The sequence below is a fragment of the Oncorhynchus mykiss genome, chromosome 16 (assembly GCF_013265735.2).
Source record: "Oncorhynchus mykiss isolate Arlee chromosome 16, USDA_OmykA_1.1, whole genome shotgun sequence".
NCBI classification, from domain to species: Eukaryota; Metazoa; Chordata; class Actinopteri; order Salmoniformes; family Salmonidae; genus Oncorhynchus; species Oncorhynchus mykiss.
Window position 1 is genome coordinate 52,288,986 of NC_048580.1, and position 18,863 is coordinate 52,307,848.

An 18,863-nucleotide genomic window follows, 5' to 3' on the forward strand; every position below is an offset into this window, starting at 1 on the left:
GACCAGTATGGTAATTCATTAGAAGTGGTCTAATTTGTGAATAGAACACACCAATACCACACAGGCATCTTGAAGGCAAGTCCTCTGTATTTTCATTCAATTGATGTGACATACTTGATTTTGGTTATTCTTTTAGTTCACAGAACACTTGTGAATTAGGTAAATGCATTTTCTTTCAAATATATATTAGTACAGAAATGTTCAGGTGTTTAAAATTAAATGTCATGATAAAATGATAGTTACACAGTTTAACCATTGAAATACCCAAGCAACTATATAAAATAGAACATTCAGAACACCTTTGTGGAACTTGAACAACTCCACAAACAGCTTCAAGCAAATGGACTGCGTCCAACATATTGACTCAGCAAAAGTCAATGAAGGAGACAAAAAGGACGTAGAGCTACAAAATCAAAGGGACAAATTCATAGAGGGACAAAGACTCCTAATCCTCACCGATGAGCAGCCGTGGAAACCATGGAAACGGTCCCGCTCCTGGGTAAAAGGTCAGGCAAAAGGGATTATTACATTATTTTTTTTACCGCCGATCAATGCTAAATATAATGTTACAGTTTTTCTCAATTGCGTACAAGCAATTTTTGGATCTCTATTGAAACGTATCTATAGCAGAACAGCAAAGATCAAATCATTTTCTTGTCTTTGTAACTGCTTTGCATATCTCCCGTTTTTTTTTAACCTTTATTTAACTAGGCAGGGGCAGAACGACAGATTTTTACCTGGACAGCCAGGGGATTTGAACCAGCAACCTTTTGGTTACTGGCCCAATGCTCTAACCACTGGGCTACCTGCCGCCCCAAAAGCTCACCTTTTGCAAAATACAAATGTCATCAGTGAATACAAAATTCACTGTTAAGTGTTTAGTTCACAGAACATTAACGCATTGTTTTCATCAGAAGAGAAATGTGTGTAAATGTGTTCACTGTTTCCGACAATCAGTAAATACTACTTTAATAAATTCTAAATCACCCCATTTGAGTAGTGTCATACAATGTACAATATAGGGAAGATCTAGGCAATAGGGACTGTCTTATTTTTATGATTCTTCACAATATTGTGGACATGCCGAGATGCAGAGAAAGTTGGTTACTCCTAAGTAACTTGACCTACTCCTAAGTCATCATCTCCAAACATTGTCACCTTCCATTAAAGAGATTTGCTTTGCTGAGGCCTATAAATTCATATCGGTTGCGTTCCTCCATTGTATTCACCTGTCCTTATTTCTTTAGTGGATTGTGTTTCTGTGCGCCAATGGAAAGTCTACAAAACTATTAGCAAACCAGCCTTTGTATTGAATACATGAAATTGGGATGTTATGATACCGATTAATAAATCCTGCACACAATGTGCTTCTTTTTTGTATATTTTTTATAAGTAATAATATTTTATTTGATGTGTATGAAATTGTTTGGTGAAATACGCATAAAATTAGAGTAATTGTCCATAATTCTGCAGCTTTGGATAGTTGTACTTCCAATTTTGATCATGTTGATTCACTGACTGCAAACTGTTTTTATTGATCTACTGGGATTTTTTTTAAACAAACTAACTTTCTGGTTTGTCTGCTTGGACTCTGGAGATGCTGTAAGTATGGTTGCATTAATCTTTTTGCAGGCAATTGTGTTCTTTTGTTGAATGTATTTGCAGTTTTGACAGTATAATACAGTTTTGATTATTTATGATGTATTTATGTGTTGAGGCAAGTATATTTTGAAACACATTTACTGTTTTGCAAAAGACCACAGAGTTCTATGTCTTGTGGGCTCAGTTTTGAAAATCGATATTGTTCCAAAAAATGCTTGTACGGGATTAAGAAATATTGTAAGTGCCTACTTCAAGGGTAATCTGCTCTTATTTCATGTATTGTCAGTGTGTTCTATTACCATTTAGTCTGTGGTAAGTCTGCTAAGTTAACACATGTTGCTCTTTGTCTAGACTTTCTTGTGAGGGTCAGATGTGTCATGGGTTCCCTGATGGGTATGGAGTGGTACTGTTTCGCTGCTCTCGGGATTCTGACCGCCTTCCTTAGTTTTCTCATGGACCTGAGTGTGGCAAAGCTGCTTCGAGGTTAGAAACACACACACATATGCACAAACATTCAGTATAGAGTATGTAGCTGGGTGAGTGATGTCTCTCTCTCTCTCCACATCTCTCTCTCTCTCTCGCTCTCTCCACATCTCTCTCTCCACATCTCTCTCTCTCCACATCTCTCTCTCTCTCTCTCTCTCTCTCTCTCTCTCTCTCCCTCTCTCTCTCTCATATTGTAGCTCACCAGTGGTTGTATAGTCAGTTGGAGGGCCACTGTCTCCTGCAGTTCCTGTGCTGGACCCTGTACCCAGTCTCACTCTCTGCTCTATCCACATCTTTCTCTCAAAGCATCTGTCCATTCTCAGCAGGTAGGAGTTTAATAATTTGTCCCGCCCTGACAATGTAACAAAGTCCAAACATGGTGTTTTTATCCAAGTTACATAAACGTTAACTGACAGGAAAATAAAACAATTAGGGTATTTTCCAAATCCACAGAATGACATTTAGAGCTATGTAGCCAACAGAAAAAGTCTAACATGATCTTATCAATTAACCTACTATGAAATAATTTGTGAACCTATGAAACAATACGTCTGGCAGGCAGAAAAAGTCAAACATCATTGAATTGATGAATCGACCCTGAAATAATTAGTGGCATTGTCCTAGTCAGTATTTCTCTGTTTCTACATTCAGTGCAAGGGATTGACAAGCTATTGGTCATCTCCTATAGGCTATTTGAGGACTGCTTAGATTCAAACTAACACTTGAGAATTTGACTGTCATCATTTGTTTGGTATAACTTTTTGCTACCATGTCCTAACGCATGTAGAAAACTGTGAAATATCATTGTGCAACAGGCTTTAAAAGAATAATTATATTGCATTTTTGTATAAAATCCCAGTAATGTGCAGAGTAAAAAATAGTTGGTTGGAAAAAATGATACCACACAGGTCCACTGAGGTTAAAGGTCTAAGCCCCTGGTTGGCTCCTGTCTTTGGCTTTCCGCCTTCAGGTTCTGGGGTTCCAGAGGTGAGGACCATACTGTCTGGTGTGGACATGCCACATTACCTGTCCCTCACCAACCTATTTGCCAAATACGTGGGTCTCATCTGCACACTGGCAGCCGGCAGCACTGTCTTCCTGGGAAAAGTGGTATGATACTCCTCTTTTTTCTTATTTTTTACTTTCTCTCTCTCTCTCGCTCTCCTCTCATGCACACAGACACAAATTCTGTTTTTTCCCGATCTATTAATTTCCTGGGTTTTTCTATGTTTATTTCCCCGTTCCAACTTAAAGGGTCCATTTGTGCATCTCTCCACCATGGTGGGAGCCTATCTGAACCAACTCTGCACTGTTCTCCGTGGTGTGAAGGAGGTAATACTGTGTTACAGAAGAAAAAAAATCCACAAAGGGGCAATATGTTGTGTACTCATGTCCTCTTCTCCATGTTTTTTCTATAGGAGAGAACTGAAGGAGCGATGCTGGTCGTGGCTGCTGCTGTTGGAGTAGCCAGCTGCTTCGGGGCCCCTATCAGTGGTGTGTATAGAAGCCACATCACCATACAGTATCTAGAATAGAGTATTAGAATTCCAGTATATTTTATTTAAATGTATCACCTCACTTCATCTGTCTCTCTCTGAGGTGTGAAATTGACATGTACATCTCTCCTCTCGATCCTTTCCCATCGCGCTTTCCCCTCTCTCTCGTCCTCCTTCTTTTTCTGTTCTGCCTCCCCCACACCCTCTCCCCTGTATCTCTCTCCCTCCTCTCTCCTAGGTGTGTTGTTTAGTGTGGAGGTGATGAGCTCTCACTTCGCCCTAAAAGATTACTGCCCATGCTTCTTTGCGGCGGCCTGCGGAGCGCTCACCTTCCATCTGCTCTCCATGTGGAGCGGCGAGCAAGGTGAGGTGACCAATATAATTAAATATAATACATGTTTGGAATGTATCCCTGACCAAGATGGCTTCCGTTATCACCACACCTTAGAGCTTTAGGCAGATTGGTTGCTTCGTCATCTCCAATATTTATTGAAAACATAAATAAAATTGCACAATGAGCACTTTTTGTTTCTCAAATACATCGTTACGGTTTTGGTTAGCTAGCTAGAGATTTTTTTTCCATATTAGCATAGACGTGACATCAGTCAAAACACCTCAAACCAAGACATCAAGACCAACTGAAGCAAGTTACTTACGATTCCCCACATGGCAGTTTCTTGTCATCAATATCTGGCATCCAGAATCACAACAACACACAGCCTTCTGCTCCACTGAAGCTTGCTTACCATTTTCGTGGCGTTCTCAGCTAGCCCGTCTATGAGGGTCAAAGCCTAATGTAATTGTTTTAGTACTGAATCGAGATGCATTATATAGTGATTTGATTACGAAAGGCCAAGAGAGAGTTGTGTGCAGTAGTATAGAGTGATAGGGTAGAAGACTGTGTTCTATGCCTCCTCCAGAGACTCTTCGGGCCTTGTTTCAAACCAGCTTCTCAGAAGACCTGCCGTTCTACCCACTGGAGATTCTGGTCTTTGCAATATTGGGGTAAGTCTGTTTTGTCACTATGTTGGTGAATCTTCTATAGTGGGGTAATATTTGATATGCGTATATATCCTGTATACCTCACACGAGACCCATAATACGACTATAAAGTTAATATGACAAAGTATAATAAATAAATTATCTGACTCCATAAAATGATTTAGTGATATACAACCAATACTCTTAAAGAGTTACAGGAATAGACTATCAAGAAGGGAATATGAATTGTCTATATCAAAGGCAGATGTTTAATATCATTGTAAAATTAATGAAATCACATACAAGGCATAACGCTCAAGTTACTAAGCATTAACAAGCATTACAAAGCATTATTCTAGGCATGACCGGAGAGTGAGAGAGAGAAGTCATAGTCGGAAAGGCCATGTCACCAGAGTCCATGGGGTGGAGAGAGAAAGAGAGAGAGTGTATCTCACCAGCACAGGTCAGGAACAAAGAAAGAGAGGGAGACAATGAAGCTTAGAACGTGTTATAAGCATCTGACTTGTTAAGTGAGTCAACTTCCATCAGTCCTACATGATTGAAAGACAACAAAACCTCTGCATCACAGAAATGGGGGAAAATGGGGGTTGGAGAGATATTCCTAAGCATTCCTAAGACAACACAAAGGAAACCTTGCATACAGTTAATGAGTCACTTTGGGGCTGTGCCGCCCTACATGTTCTATATTTATAGTTCATCTACAGTGTTCAAAATTGTTAAAATTGTTATTCATGTAATCGTTGCATCAGAGTAAGTGATGTTGTTCAGCTTTCATTAGATTGCAAATGTTAAACTTTGTCTTACCATCATACATGTTACCATCATACCTATGAGCTTTTCTCCACCATACCTTTTCTCTGGGTAGACTCTTACATTTCACTCTTTCCCTTCTCTCAATGACTTCCAACTGCCCATTGCTGCCTGTGCTATGGCTATATAAATGCATACAGTACCAGTCAAAGGACACACCTACTCATGCAAGTGTTTTTCTTTATTTTTTACTATTTTCTACATTGTGTAATAATAGTGAAGATATCAAAACTATGAAATAACACATATGGAATCATGTAGTAACCAAAAAAGTGTTAAACAAATCTAAATATATTTTAGATTTTAGATTCTTCAAAGTAGCCACCACGCCTTGCTGACAGGTTTGCCCAATCTTAGCATTCTCTCAACCAGCTTAATCTGGAATGCTTTTCCAACAGTTCTTGAAGGAGTTCCCACATATGCTGAGCTGTTGTTGGCTGCTTTTCCTTCACTCTGCGGTCCAACTCATCCCAAACCATCTCAATTTGGTTGAGGCCCGGGTGATTGTGGAGGCCAGGTCATCTGGCACTCCATCACTCTCCTTCTTGGTCAAATAGCCCTTACACAGCCTGGAGGTGTGTTGGATCATTGTCCTGTTGAAAAACAAATTATAGTCCCACTAAGTGCAAACCAGATGGGATGGCGTGTTGCTGCAGAATGCTGTGGTAACCATGCTGGTTAAGTGTGCTGTTAGAGCCGATTTGAACATATTTGTATAAAAGACTGAACATACCGAGCTCCATGTACATTTGTGTAAATATATTAAATATTAATGTATATGATGAAATATTAGGTACGTACCTTTATGATTTATATTTACCTGATTGAGATATATTCATTTGTTGTTAGTGTAACTCAGTTTTTGCCCCCCCCCTTGCCCATTCATTGTACTGTGTGTTCGGATAAAGGCAGGAAGTTGGGCCTTCGGGTGAAGGAGTCCTTGCTAGACGCGGGAGCGGTATAGTTTTCTGACCATACAGACAGGTCATAATATGGATTTTCCATATCAAGTATTCTATGCTTTAAGTTGATTGGAGAATCATTTATTTGTTAGATATAAGAAGAATAAACATTTTTGTTGCACCATATCCCTGGATGTCATTGAATTTTTGGCCGTTTGGAAACCTTGAGTGTGGACTGTATGCGTACCAAACAACCCCGCTTCAGGCTTGGGCAGTGGCTATGGCAAAGAGGAAAGGAAGCCACTACATGTGCCTTGAATTCTAAATAAATAACTGACAGTGTCACCAGCAAAGCACCCCCACACATCACACCTCCTCCATACTTTACGGTAAATTCCATATATGCAGAAATCATCTGTTCACCTAGCCTACCAAAAATCTAAAATCTGGACTCATCAGACCAAAGGACAGATTTTCCCCCGTCTAATGTCCCATTGCTCGTGTTTCTTGGCCCAAACAAGTCTCTTCTTCTTATTGGTGTCCCTTAGTAGTGGGTTTTTTTCAGCAATTCGACCATGAAGGCCTGATTCACGCAGTCGCCTCTGAGCAGTCGATGTTACTTGAACTCTGTGAAGCATTTATTTGGGCTGCAATTTCTGAGGCTGGTAACTCTAATGAACTTATCCTCTGCAGCAGAGGTAACTCTGGGTTTTCCTTTCCTGTGGTGGTCCTCATGAGAGCCAGTTTCATCATAGCGTTGGATGGTTTTTGCAACTGCACCTGAAGAAACTTTCTGCATTGACTGACCTTCTGTCACGACTTCCGCCGAAGTTGGTCCCTCTCCTTGTTCGGGCGGAGTTCGTTGGTCGACGTCACCGGTTTTCTAGCCGCCACCGATCCACTTTTCATTTTCCATTTGTTTTGTCTTCATTGTACGCACCTGGTTTCCATTCCCATAATTATATGTTCCTTATTTAACCCTCTGGTTCCCCCATGGTTTTGTGCGTGTTTGTTCGTTGTAAGTTGGTCTGTATTTGTGAGCTTGATAATTTTCCTTCTTAGAGTATTTGTTTTTTTGAGTAAAGTGAATTACTCATCTCTGTGTCCTGCGCCTGACTCCGCCTTACCTGCTACACCTAGACACCTTACAGAAACACGCACCTGAAAATGGAGTCAGCAGGTGCACAAAGCCCTCCTTTGTTAGTAGAGGAGCACATCCAGCAGCACGCGTTGCCATGTTGCATAGTCTCGGCACAGCCATGAATCGCGTGCTGCAAACAATGGAGTGATGGGAGAGAGGAGGTTGTCCAGCGCCCCCATCATCATCACAACAACTTACACCGCTGTCCACCCCTCCTTAACCTGGTCCCAGTGGGATTTGGCTCACGCTTCCGAGGGAATATGATGGGTCGGCTGCCGGGTGCCAGGTGTTCCTACTCCAGCTGGAGCTCTACCTGACGACTGTCCACCCGGCTCCTTCGGGATGCGAGAAAGTGTCCGCCCTCGTATCCTGTCTTTCCGGGAAGGCTCTGTAGTGGGCCCAAGCCGTATGGGGAGAGGACGACGCGACATTGGACCACTATGAGGATTTCGCCGCTTCCGGGCGGTTTTCGACCATCCGCCTGAGGGTAGAGCGGTGGGGGGAACGCTTGTTTCACCTAAGGCAGGGGACGAGGAGCGCACAGGACTTTGCTTTGGACTTCCGAACCCTGGCCGCCGGCGTGGGAGGGAATGACAGGGCCCTGATGAAACATTACCGGTGCAGTCTGCGCGAGGACGTTCGTCGGGAGCTGGCCTGCAGGGTCACCACCCTTACATTCGACCAGCTGGTGGACTTGTTCATCCGGCTGGATAACCTGCTGGCCACCCGGGGACATCCATATCGGGGTCCGCCAGTTCCATCCCCCAGCACCTCCGACACCCATGGAGCTAGGAGGTGCTGCTCTTAGGGTGACTGGAGGTGGGGCCATTCCCTGCACTATCTGTGGCCGTAGAGGGCACACTGCTGGTCGGTGCTGGGGGGGTTCCTCAGGGAGTCGAGGCACCAGACTCACCCGGAGCCCCCTGTTGCTCACATGTTTGTGTTTATAGAATTTTCTGAGTTTTCCCCGCATTCCCAGCATAAGGTGCTAGTAGATTCAGGCGCAGCTGGGAACTTTATTGATCATTCATTTGCCCATAGTTTAGGGATCCCCATTGTTTCTGTTGATATGCCCTTCCCTGTGCACACCTTAGATAGTCGACCATTAGAGTCAGGGCTGATTAGGCAGGCCACCGCCTCCACTATGCATGGTTACGCAGGAGGGTCATGAGAAGAGAATCAGTCTCTTCCTTATTGATTCTACTGCGTTTCCCGTGGTGCTGAGCCTACCCTATTTTGTGGCAACAGAGCTCTCAAGGGATGGTCATGAAGGTGCTCGGGGAGGTGTGTAGGTGTTTCCATCGGTGCGACTACGGTGGAGAGTCCAGACCAGATCTCCATCGTGCACATCCCCTCAGAATATGCCGATTTGGCTCTCCGATTTGACTCTACCACCCCATCGACGGGGGGTTGTGCGATAAATCTCCTGGTAGACACACACCTCTGTCACAGGAGGTGATGGCGGCTATGGAAACATATGTCTCCGAATCTCTGGGGCAGGGATACATTCAGCCATCCACTTCACCTGCCTCCGAGTTTATCTTTTGTGAAGAAGAAGGATGGAGGTCTGCGCCCGTGTATCGGCTATCAAGGTATCAATCAGATCACTGTGAGGTACAGCTACCCGCTGCCTCTCATAGCCAGTGCGATCGAGTCAATGCACGGGGCGCGCTTCTTCACAAAATTGGATCTCAGGAGCACTTACAATCTGGTGCGTATCCGGGAGGGCGACGAGTGGAAGACGGCATTTAGTACCACCTCTGGGCACTATGAGTACCTCATCATGCCTTACGGGTTGATGAATGCTCCATCAGTTTTCCAGGCATTTGTAGACAAGATTTTCCGGGACCTGCACGGGCAGGGTGTAGTGGTGTATATCGACGACATTCTGATGTACTCCGCTACACGCGCCGAGCATGTGTCCCTGGTGCGCAAGGTGCTTGGTCGCCTGTTGGAGCATGACCTGTTCGTCAAGGCTGAGAAATGTCTGTTCTTCCAACAGATTATCTCCTTCCTAGGGTACCGCATTTCCACGTCAGGGGTGGAGATGGAAAGTGACGGCATTTCAGCCGTGCGTAATTGGCCGACTCCAACCACGGTAAAGGAGGTGCAGCGGTTCTTAGGGTTTGCCAACTACTACCGGAAGTTTATCCGGGGCTTTGGTCAGGTAGCGGCTCCCATTACCTCACTGCTGAATAGGGGACCGGTGCGACTGCAGTGGTCAGCTGAGGCGGACATGGCTTTTGGTCACCTGAGGGCTCTGTTTACCTCGGCTCCCGTGTTGGCTCATCCGGATCCCTCCTTGGCATTCATAGTGGAGGTAGACGCGTTCGAGGCTGGGATAGTAGCTGTGCTGTCTCAGCGCTCGGGTACGCCACCAAAGCTCTGCCCCTGTGCCTTCTTTTAGAAGAAGCTCAGCTCGGCGGAGCGAAACTATGATGTGGGGGACCGGGAGCTGTTGGCTGTCGTAAAGGCTCTGAAGGTGTGGAGGCATTGGCTTGAGGGGGCTAAACACCCTTTTCTCATCTGTACTGACGACCGCAATCTGGAGTACATCCGGACGGCGAGGAGACTGAACCCTCGCCAGGCAAGGTGGGCCATGTTTTTCACCCGTTTTGTTTTCACCCTATCCTACAGACCAGGTTCCCAAAACTCTAAGGCAGACGCACTGTCCCGGGTGTATGACACAGAGGAGCGGCCCAAGGATCCCACTCCCATAATTACGGCTTCTTGCCTGGTGGCACCGGTGGTGTGGGAGCTGGACGCGGACATCGAGCGGACGTTACATACAGAGCAATACTCATCGGCAGTTACATACACTCCCACCCAGTGTCCAGCTGGGCATCTGTACGTTCCGTCTGCTGTCCGCGACCGTTTGATCTATTGGGCCCACATGTCACCCTCCTCTGGTCATCCTGGCATCGGTCAGCCACTGCCCTATCTTAGTGGGAAGTACTGGTGGTCCACCTTGGCTAAGAACGTGAGGGTTTATGTTTCCTCCTGCTCAGTGTGCGCCCAGTGCAAGGCACCTAGACACCTGCCCAGAGGGAAATTACAACCCCTACCCATTCTACAACGGCCGTGGTCACACCTGTCGGTGGATTTCTTGACAAATCTTCCCCCTTCACAGGGAAACACCACGATCCTGGTCGTTGTGGATCGGTTTTCTAAGTCCTGCCGTCTCCTTCCTTCCTCACCGCAGTGAGGCCCCGGTGTTCGCACCTGGTCTGGCTCTCGACCCAAAACCTGCCCCTCCGCCTGCCCTGCCGGAAACTGGGTCCGCGGTTTGTGGGGCCATTTAAAGTCCTGAGGAGACTGAACGAGGTTAGTTACAGGTTACAGCTCCCCCTGATTACCATATTAACCCCTCGTTCCATGTGTCTCTCTTCAGGCCGGTGGTGGCTGGTCCACTCCAGGAATCTGAGGTGCGGGAGGTTCCTCCGCTCCCTCTGGACATTCGAGCCATCATGGACTCAAGGCGTCGGGCGAGAGTCCTTCAGTACCTCGTGGAGTGGGAGGGGTACGGTCCAGAGGAGAGATGTTGGGTGCCGGTGGAGGACATCCTGGACCCTTCATTGGTGCGAGAGTTTCACCATCTCCACCCGGATCGCACTGCGCCTCGTCCTCCGGGTCGTCCCCGAGGCCCGTGTCGGCGCGCTGCTGTAGCCACGCGTCAAGGGGGGGGGGGTGTACTGTCATGACTACTGTCTCCTTGTTCGGGCGGCGTTCGGTGGTCGACGTCACCGGTTTTCTAGCCGCCACGATCCACTTTTAATTTTCCATTTGTTTTGTCTTCATTGTACACACCCGGTTTCCATTCCCATAATTATATGTTCCTTATTTAACCCTCTGGTTCCCCCATGGTTTTGTGCGTGTTTGTTCAGTTGTAAATTGGTCTGTATTTGTGAGCTTGATTATTTTCCTTCTTGGAATATTTGTTGTTTTGAGTAAAGTTACGTGAATTACTCATCTCTGTGTCCTGCGCCTGACTCCTCCTTACCTGCTACACCTAGACGCCTTACACCTTCATGTCTTAAAGTATGGACTGTATTTGCTCTTTGCTTATTTGAGCTGTTCTTGCCATAATATGGACTTGGTATTTTACCAAATAGGGCTTTCTTCTGTGTACCAGCCCTACCTTGTCACAACACAACTGATTGGCTCAAACTTATTAAGAAGGAAAGAAATTCCACAAATACATTTTTTACCAATGCACACCTGTTAATTGAAGTGCATTCCAGGTGACTACCTCAGGAAGCTGGTTGAGAGAATGCCAACAGTGTGCAAAGCTGTCATCAAGGCAAAGCGTGGCTACTTTGAAGAATCTCAAATATAAACACTATTTTGGTTACTACATAATTCCATATGTGTTATTTCATAGTTTTGATGTCTTCACTATTATTCTACAATGTAGAAAATAGTAAAAAATAAAGACAAACCCTTGAATGAGTAAGTGTGTCCAAACTTTTGACTGGTACTGTATCCTCCTGCAGCTCTAACTGTGTATTTCTTTATCTCCCCAATCAGGCTTCTGTGCGGAGCAGTTAGCTGTGTCTACCTATTCTGTCACCGTTGGATACTGCTGTTCATAAAGACAAACAAAATCCTAATCAAAGTCTTGTCGACTGAGTGAGCAACCTGTGTTTAGAAACACTCCATTGTATATTTTTCTGTGAATCAGCCATTTTATATTACACAAAAACATATGATAAGTTGGATGTTGATCTGTCTCTCTCTCTCTCTAGGAAGGCCCTATACTCCGCTATGGTGGTGTTCCTTCTGGCATCTGTGACTTTCCCTCTTTCTGCTGGTCAATATATGGCTTCCAAGGTGAGAAGGATTTTTATGAGACAACATTGACAAGACATGACATTGAAAGTATTGTCGCAGGATTGTTATTTTGAATGGATAAGTTGGAAGGCTCCAGCTTCTTCTTCTTCTTTGGTGAACCCTGCTGAAGGAAGGTGCTTTGTTTTTCTACCACAGCTCACCATTAAGCAGCTCCTCTCTTCCCTCCTGGACAGCAGGCAGTGGACCTCTCAATCCCACAATGCCTCTGTGGTTTTGCAACCAAACTTGTGTCCCTGGTCAGAGTGGATTCCTTCAGGGAATCCGTACCTCACTCTGGGATTCTTCCTATTCATGAAGGTACATGGGAGGAAAATAATAATGGATAGAATTGAAAGAGTAATCTATATATGAATAATGTGAAAACATTTGTAAAACCTTTATCTCGAATTCACAAGAGATGCTGTTAACGAAAGCAGAAGTGCAAATATATCAGCCCCAAGCTCCGCCAGGGGGCACAATTATTCCTTTAGTCATTTTCTCCTCTGGCGTCCCAACTTGATCTGCCACATAAAACATTATCTTAAGGGTCTGCATATTTTTCACAGGTTTTTTAGGGCTGTTCGGAATTAAAGATAGTTTAGGGGGAAACTGGCACCTTTGCAGCCTGAATGGAGGATGTTTCATGTGGCTGTTTGTCGCGAGGGTATCACGTCTGGGCAGATCCAGTTGGAACGCCATAGGAGAAAACGACACAAACCATAATTGCGCCCTCTGGCGGACCTTGGAGTTGGCACTATACATTAATTTGACCGTTGTGCACTACTCTGGCTTTGTACATGGACTGTATATCAGTACATCTGTGTGAAAAAGCTTTTATGTGGGGAAAAAATTGTGGAAAAGCTCATTTAAATGGTTCAATTGTGGAAAGCTAATTTAAATAGTTACATTTCAGCTGATTCTCAAGGCAATTTTCACACTCATACAGATTCCTATTCATATCACAATAATTACAGTCATTCTGACAGTTAAATGCAATTCTTGAATATTTGAGCAGAATGTTTGACTTCCACTGTCTTTCACTGTTTCTGTTGTGGAGCTGTGGATGTTGGTGTTGGCTTGCACCTTACCCCTGCCAGCCGGATACTTTATGCCTGTCTTTATCTATGGTAAGTGAGAGGGGTTAAATCAGCCTGGTCCCAGATATGTTTGTGCTCTTTTGCTAATGACAACTCCATTGCTGTCATTGTCAAGCCATGTCACTGTCAAGCCATAGTTAAAGCCATGTTATGATAGCACAAACAGACTGGCACTTAGGCTAGGGGAGAATAACCAAATCATGTGGCCAAACATGTGACCAAACTGCCGATGAGTATCGCCACCCAATACTAAGTAATGTGTGTTCATTTACATTTTTGATGTTAACAATTGTCCCTGTATTTGTTGCTGTTGGTCAGGTGCTGCTATAGGACGTTTATTCGGGGAAGGATTGGCATTTGTGTCCCTAAATGGTGTCTATTTAGGCCAGGACAGGAATCCAATCAACCCTGGAGGCTATGCACTGGCTGGTAAACTAAGTGTATACAGACATGTCATTTGAAATTGATAAATATAAACAATGGTATCTTTATTTACATGGTTAGCAGCTGGAAACAGAATGATGAACTAATCATTTCAGAAGGGAAATTCTGTTTGTTCTCTTTTGCCAACTCCTACATGCATCTGTTGTAACTCCAAACATGTTTGCCATGACAATTCCATAAGGATTTGGCCAGAGAGGACAAACAGACTGGGCTAAGTTCTAATTTGTTTGATCTAAATTAAGAATTTGGGGTGTTCAGCATACCTATCAAATAGAGATAGGAACATGGATGACATAAGGTTCCATCCTTTAAAGCATGGGCAATGAGCTATACTGTATTGTCCATGCTGTATCATCTAAGGTGCAGCAGCATTCTCAGGAGCGGTCACACACACGCTGTCCCCTGCTCTCCTGGCTCTGGAGCTGACCGGCCAGTCCACTCACGCCGCACCCATTCTCCTCGCCACACTGGTGGCCAATGCCCTGGCACGCTCTGGGCAGCGGCCATCCTTCTACGATGCCCTCTCCATCAGCAAGAAGCTCCCGCACTTACCCTCCCTGCTCAAGGTCTGCCCAAGGTGAGTCACACAGGACACATTACCCAGCTAGCACAGAACATTATCATAACATTCCCTAAAGATTTTATTTTGGTTATTCAAAGATGACATCTTTTTTAACACAACTTTCTGTCAACAAAATGTTTTAGCTCAGTAGCAACATGAAGCACTGAAGAAAGTGTATGCGAAAACCAAAGATTTTATCAAAGAGACACGTTTTCAAACCGCTCAAACATTTTACAGCCACCCACACATATTAATGGCTCCTCCTTAAATGATTGGACTACAGCTGCATTTCATAAGTGAATCAAAGTAAATACCCCAGTTATTGACATGAGAGATCTTGTGTTTCCCCCAGGCTCTTCTCTGTCCCAATAGGGAAGGTCCTGGATCCTGGAGGTCCAGTGCTGGAGAGGACAGCTGGGCCAACGGAGATTCAGCAGGTTCTCAACACCTGCAGCCAGACACAAATCCCTGTGGTTGACACACTGGGTGAGTGTACCCACTTCAAAACCTAGTAGAGATAATTAGCATAGCGGCAAGCCCCTGTCCACCTGATGGTGATAGAACAGCGGTTTGCCGCATGGGGGGTTCTGATGGCAAAACGACAGCTTGTTTACTGGGACAGACTTACAACATTTAAACCTAGTTTGAAGGTTTTTTGTCCAACATATGGTCGGGGTCCCTGTGACATTATTCCACAATAGTTAATGGCAACCCAACTCTCACTTATACGTCAACTGGCAGTCGCCATGTTGCTATGGGCATGAGATAGAAATGATGAACTATGTAAAAACTTTTACTGTCTCAGTTTGATATGACAGTGCTGTGATAGGAGATGGGGAATTAAGAAATAAGTGAGAAAAGGTCCATCAGGTCAGGTGAGATGTATGACAGCAATTAAATAAGTTGGAGGCATTTGTATGTATTCATTTGAAAGAGTATTGTGTTTCTCATAACTACACAATACTGCAGTTAATAGTAGTTTTGGAATTGTTAGCTAGATTACTTGTTGGTTATTACTGCATTGTCGGAACTAGAAGCACAAGCATTTCGCTATACTCGCATTAACATCTGCTAACCATGTGTATGTGACAAATACAATTTGATTTGATTTGATTTTAATAACACTGCAGTACTAATTGTGTTCGTCCCTGTCCTATGCTTCGCTCTTGGTTCGCTCTTGGTTTGAAGACTCAAGGATTCTGCTGGGATCAATTAACAGATCGGACCTGCAGACATTTCTATGCCACAACCACAATAAGGTCAGTGGATTGATTCAACCAGGAAACGAAGGAATGCTATGTGAGTCTATCACTCTTATTAGGTGTTTTGACATTGACAAGATGTCACATTCTGTTTTTAAACATGACGTACCATTACTTTATTTATCAGGTATTGAAGAAACAGTTGGTGGATATGTGTTCTATTCGGCCTGTTTCTGTCCAGCTCTCTCCTGATACCACTGTCCAGGAGGTGAGGAGTTTGAGGAGACACTCACTTGTCAGGGACACATCTGTGTAGGTGTATGGTGTCAATATAAGGCCAGCCTCCGTCTCAGCTGGACGTGTGTCAGTTTCATGTCAGTGAATTCTTCTCTCTCACTTGTGTCAGGCTCATGGCGTCCTCAGTGTGCTGTGTGGCGAGAGCTTGTTTGTGACTGAAAGGGGGAGGCTATCTGGTGTTGTCACATGGCCAGAGGTGACGAGTGCTTCCCGACATGCACCCACGCATGCACACACACATATAGACATTACCACGCCTACTACTAGCCTAGACAGCTACACATTATATGAGACATACAGTACCAAAGTTTGGACATACCTACTCATCCAAGGGTTTTTCTTTATTTTACTATTTTCTACATTGTAGAATAATAGTGAAGACATCAAAACGATGAAAAAACACATGGAATCTTGTAGTAACCAAAAAAGTGTTAAACAAATCAAAATATATTTAACATTTTAGATTCTTCAAGTAGCCATCCTTTGCCTTGCTTGACAGCTTTCCACACTCTTGGCATTCTCTCAACCAGCTTCACCTGGAATGCTTTTCCAACAGTCTTGAAGGAGTTCCCACAACATGCTGAGAATTTGTTGACTGCTTTTCCTTCACTCTGCGGTCCAACTCATCCCAAACCATCTTAATTTGTTTGAGGTCTGAGGATTGTGGAGGCCAGGTCATCCGATGCAGCACTCCATCACTCTCCTTCTTGGTCAAATAGCACCTACACAGCCTGGAGGTGTGTTGGGTCATTGTCCTTTTGAAGGCCTGATTCATGCAGTCTCCTCTGAATAGTTGATGTTGAGATGTGTCTGTTACTTGAACTCTTTGAAGCATTTATTTGGGCTGCAATTTCTGAGGCTGGTAACTCTAATGAACGTATCCTCTGCAGCAGAGGTAACTCTGGGACTTCCGAGGATACCGGGGAGCCGGGTACAGTGGCGATGCGCTTGTCGTCGATACCTGGAGGTAGTCTTGAGAAGGGCCGACCAGGATCTCTTCCAGGTACGACGACAGTGGTGGACAAACATCTGGGCCGAAGGTATGCCCGACCTCTTCCTCCTGCTCAGGAAAGAGTGGGGACTGATACCACAGGGAACACTCAGAGGGTGATAGACCCGTGGCAGAGCAAGGAAGGGTGTTGCGGGTGTATTCAACACACACTAGCTGCTGGCTCCAGGTGGTGAGGTTGGCGGAGACCAGGCAGCGCAGAGTCGTCTCCAGGTCTTGGTTGGCTCGCTCTGACTGGCCGTTGGACTGGGGATGGAACCCGGAGGACAAGCTGGCTGACGACCCAATGAGTGTGCAGAACACCTTCCAGAACCAGGACGAGAACTGAGGACCCCGGTCGGAGACCACGTACACTGGCAGTCCATGGATCCGAGAGACGTGCTGCACCATGATCTGTGACGTCTCTTTGGCAAAGGGTAGCTTTGGGAGAGGAATGAAGTGGATGGCTTAGGAAAACTGATCCACTACAATCAGGATGGCGGTGTAGACATCAGACGGGGGGAGACCTGTGACAAAGTCCAGGGATATGTGAGACCAGGGACCGTGAGGGACAGGCAGAGGTTGAAGGAGACCAGACGGAGCTTGCCGAGGAGTCTTGTTCTGTGCACAGATCGTGCATGCGGCGACGAACGAGAAGACATCAGGAATCATGGTAGGCCACTAAAAGCGCTGTCACACAAAGGCCAGTGTCCACCTGGAGCCTGGGTGGCAGGCAAGACTTGAGGAGTGGGCCCACTCCAGGACCGAGGAGCGGACTTCGTTATGAACAAACCTCCGGTTATCTGGGTCCCCACTGGGGTTCAGTCGCGAATGCTGCACCTCACAACCTGCTTCCCTATTCCCCAGCTGAGTGCCGTCGCCAGGCATGAGGTGAGAAGGATGGTCTCGGGTTCTGGGGTTGAAGCCGGGAGCTTGCCTGTAATTGAGGCGCTTGGCGGTGCAGAGATATTCCAGGTTCTTGTGGTCGGTCCACACAATGAACGGATGTTCCGCCGACTCCAGCCAGTGCCTCCACTCCTCCAACACAAGAAGGAGAAGAAGGCGCAGGGATGTAACTTAAGGTCCAGGGCATGACGCTGGGACAGGACAGCCCCCACTCCAATATCCGAAGCATCGGCCTCCACCCCGAATTGGCCGAACGGGTCAGGATAAACCCAGATGGGAGCTGTGGTGAAGGTGAACGCCCGGTCAGCAGCTGGGGACCACGTGAACGGAACCTTGGGAGAGGTGAGGGCAGACAGGGAGGAGGCCTGCATAAAGCGGCGATAAAAGTTGACAAACCCCAGGAAACAATGCAGCTGCACACTGGATGTAGCCTGGGTCCAATCCACCACCGCTCTCACTTTTCCAGGATCCATCTGTACACTCCCTGCAGCTATGATGTAACCCAGAAAGGGGATGGGAGAGGGATGGAATTCACATTTCTCTGCTTTTACAAAAAGCTGGTTCCCCAGGAGGCGTTGGAGAACCTGTCGGACGTGGAGCACGTGTTCTTGGGCGGAGCTGGAGAAGACAAGGATGTCATTGAGGTAGACAAAGATGAACCGATTCAACATGCCGTAGAGAATGTCATTAACCAGAGCCTGGAACAGAGCAGGGGCCAAATGGCATGACCAAATACTCGTAGTAACCGCTTGTCGTGTCGAAGGCAGTCTTCCACTCGTCCCCTTCCTGTATCTGCACCAGGTGTTAGGCGTTCTGTAGGTCCAGCTTGGAGAACACGGTGGCCCCCTGGAGCAGCTCAAAGGCCGAGGAGATGAGGGGTAGCGGTTCTTCACTGTGATGTTGTTGAGACCCTGGTAGTCAATGCACGGGCACAGGGGATTGTCCTTCTTCTCCACAAGAAGAACCCTGCGCCGGCAAGGGAGGCAGAAGGACGGATGACCGCTGCAGCTAGGGAGTCCTTAATGTAGGTCTCCGTCGCCTGGGTCTCTGGACCCGACAGAAAGTACAGTTGTCCCTGGGGCGGAGTGGTTTCTGGGA

The 18,863-nt window shown here is 45.8% G+C and overlaps 1 protein-coding gene across 2 annotated transcripts in view; it reads left to right on the forward strand.

Annotated features, from left to right (window-relative positions):
• Window positions 1-18,863, forward strand: part of clcnk (chloride channel K) — a 22,269-nt gene continuing 3,406 nt past the window's right edge. Inside the window, exons 1-18 of one of the 2 annotated variants that reach the window (XM_021566381.2) lie at window positions 4-506; window positions 1,954-2,085; window positions 2,286-2,414; window positions 3,059-3,198; window positions 3,343-3,420; window positions 3,507-3,582; window positions 3,823-3,948; window positions 4,505-4,589; window positions 11,967-12,068; window positions 12,185-12,269; window positions 12,426-12,587; window positions 13,327-13,396; window positions 13,685-13,795; window positions 14,171-14,387; window positions 14,725-14,858; window positions 15,561-15,631; window positions 15,762-15,842; window positions 15,981-16,067. In XM_021566381.2, coding sequence (XP_021422056.1) covers window positions 341-506; window positions 1,954-2,085; window positions 2,286-2,414; window positions 3,059-3,198; window positions 3,343-3,420; window positions 3,507-3,582; window positions 3,823-3,948; window positions 4,505-4,589; window positions 11,967-12,068; window positions 12,185-12,269; window positions 12,426-12,587; window positions 13,327-13,396; window positions 13,685-13,795; window positions 14,171-14,387; window positions 14,725-14,858; window positions 15,561-15,631; window positions 15,762-15,842; window positions 15,981-16,067 — 2,052 coding nt within the window. In that variant the 5' untranslated portion in view covers window positions 4-340. Of the gene's footprint in view, window positions 507-1,953; window positions 2,086-2,285; window positions 2,415-3,058; window positions 3,199-3,342; window positions 3,421-3,506; window positions 3,583-3,822; window positions 3,949-4,504; window positions 4,590-11,966; window positions 12,069-12,184; window positions 12,270-12,425; window positions 12,588-13,326; window positions 13,397-13,684; window positions 13,796-14,170; window positions 14,388-14,724; window positions 14,859-15,560; window positions 15,632-15,761; window positions 15,843-15,980; window positions 16,068-18,863 lie in introns of both variants that reach the window. The other variant, XM_036947202.1, reaches the window with a different exon arrangement.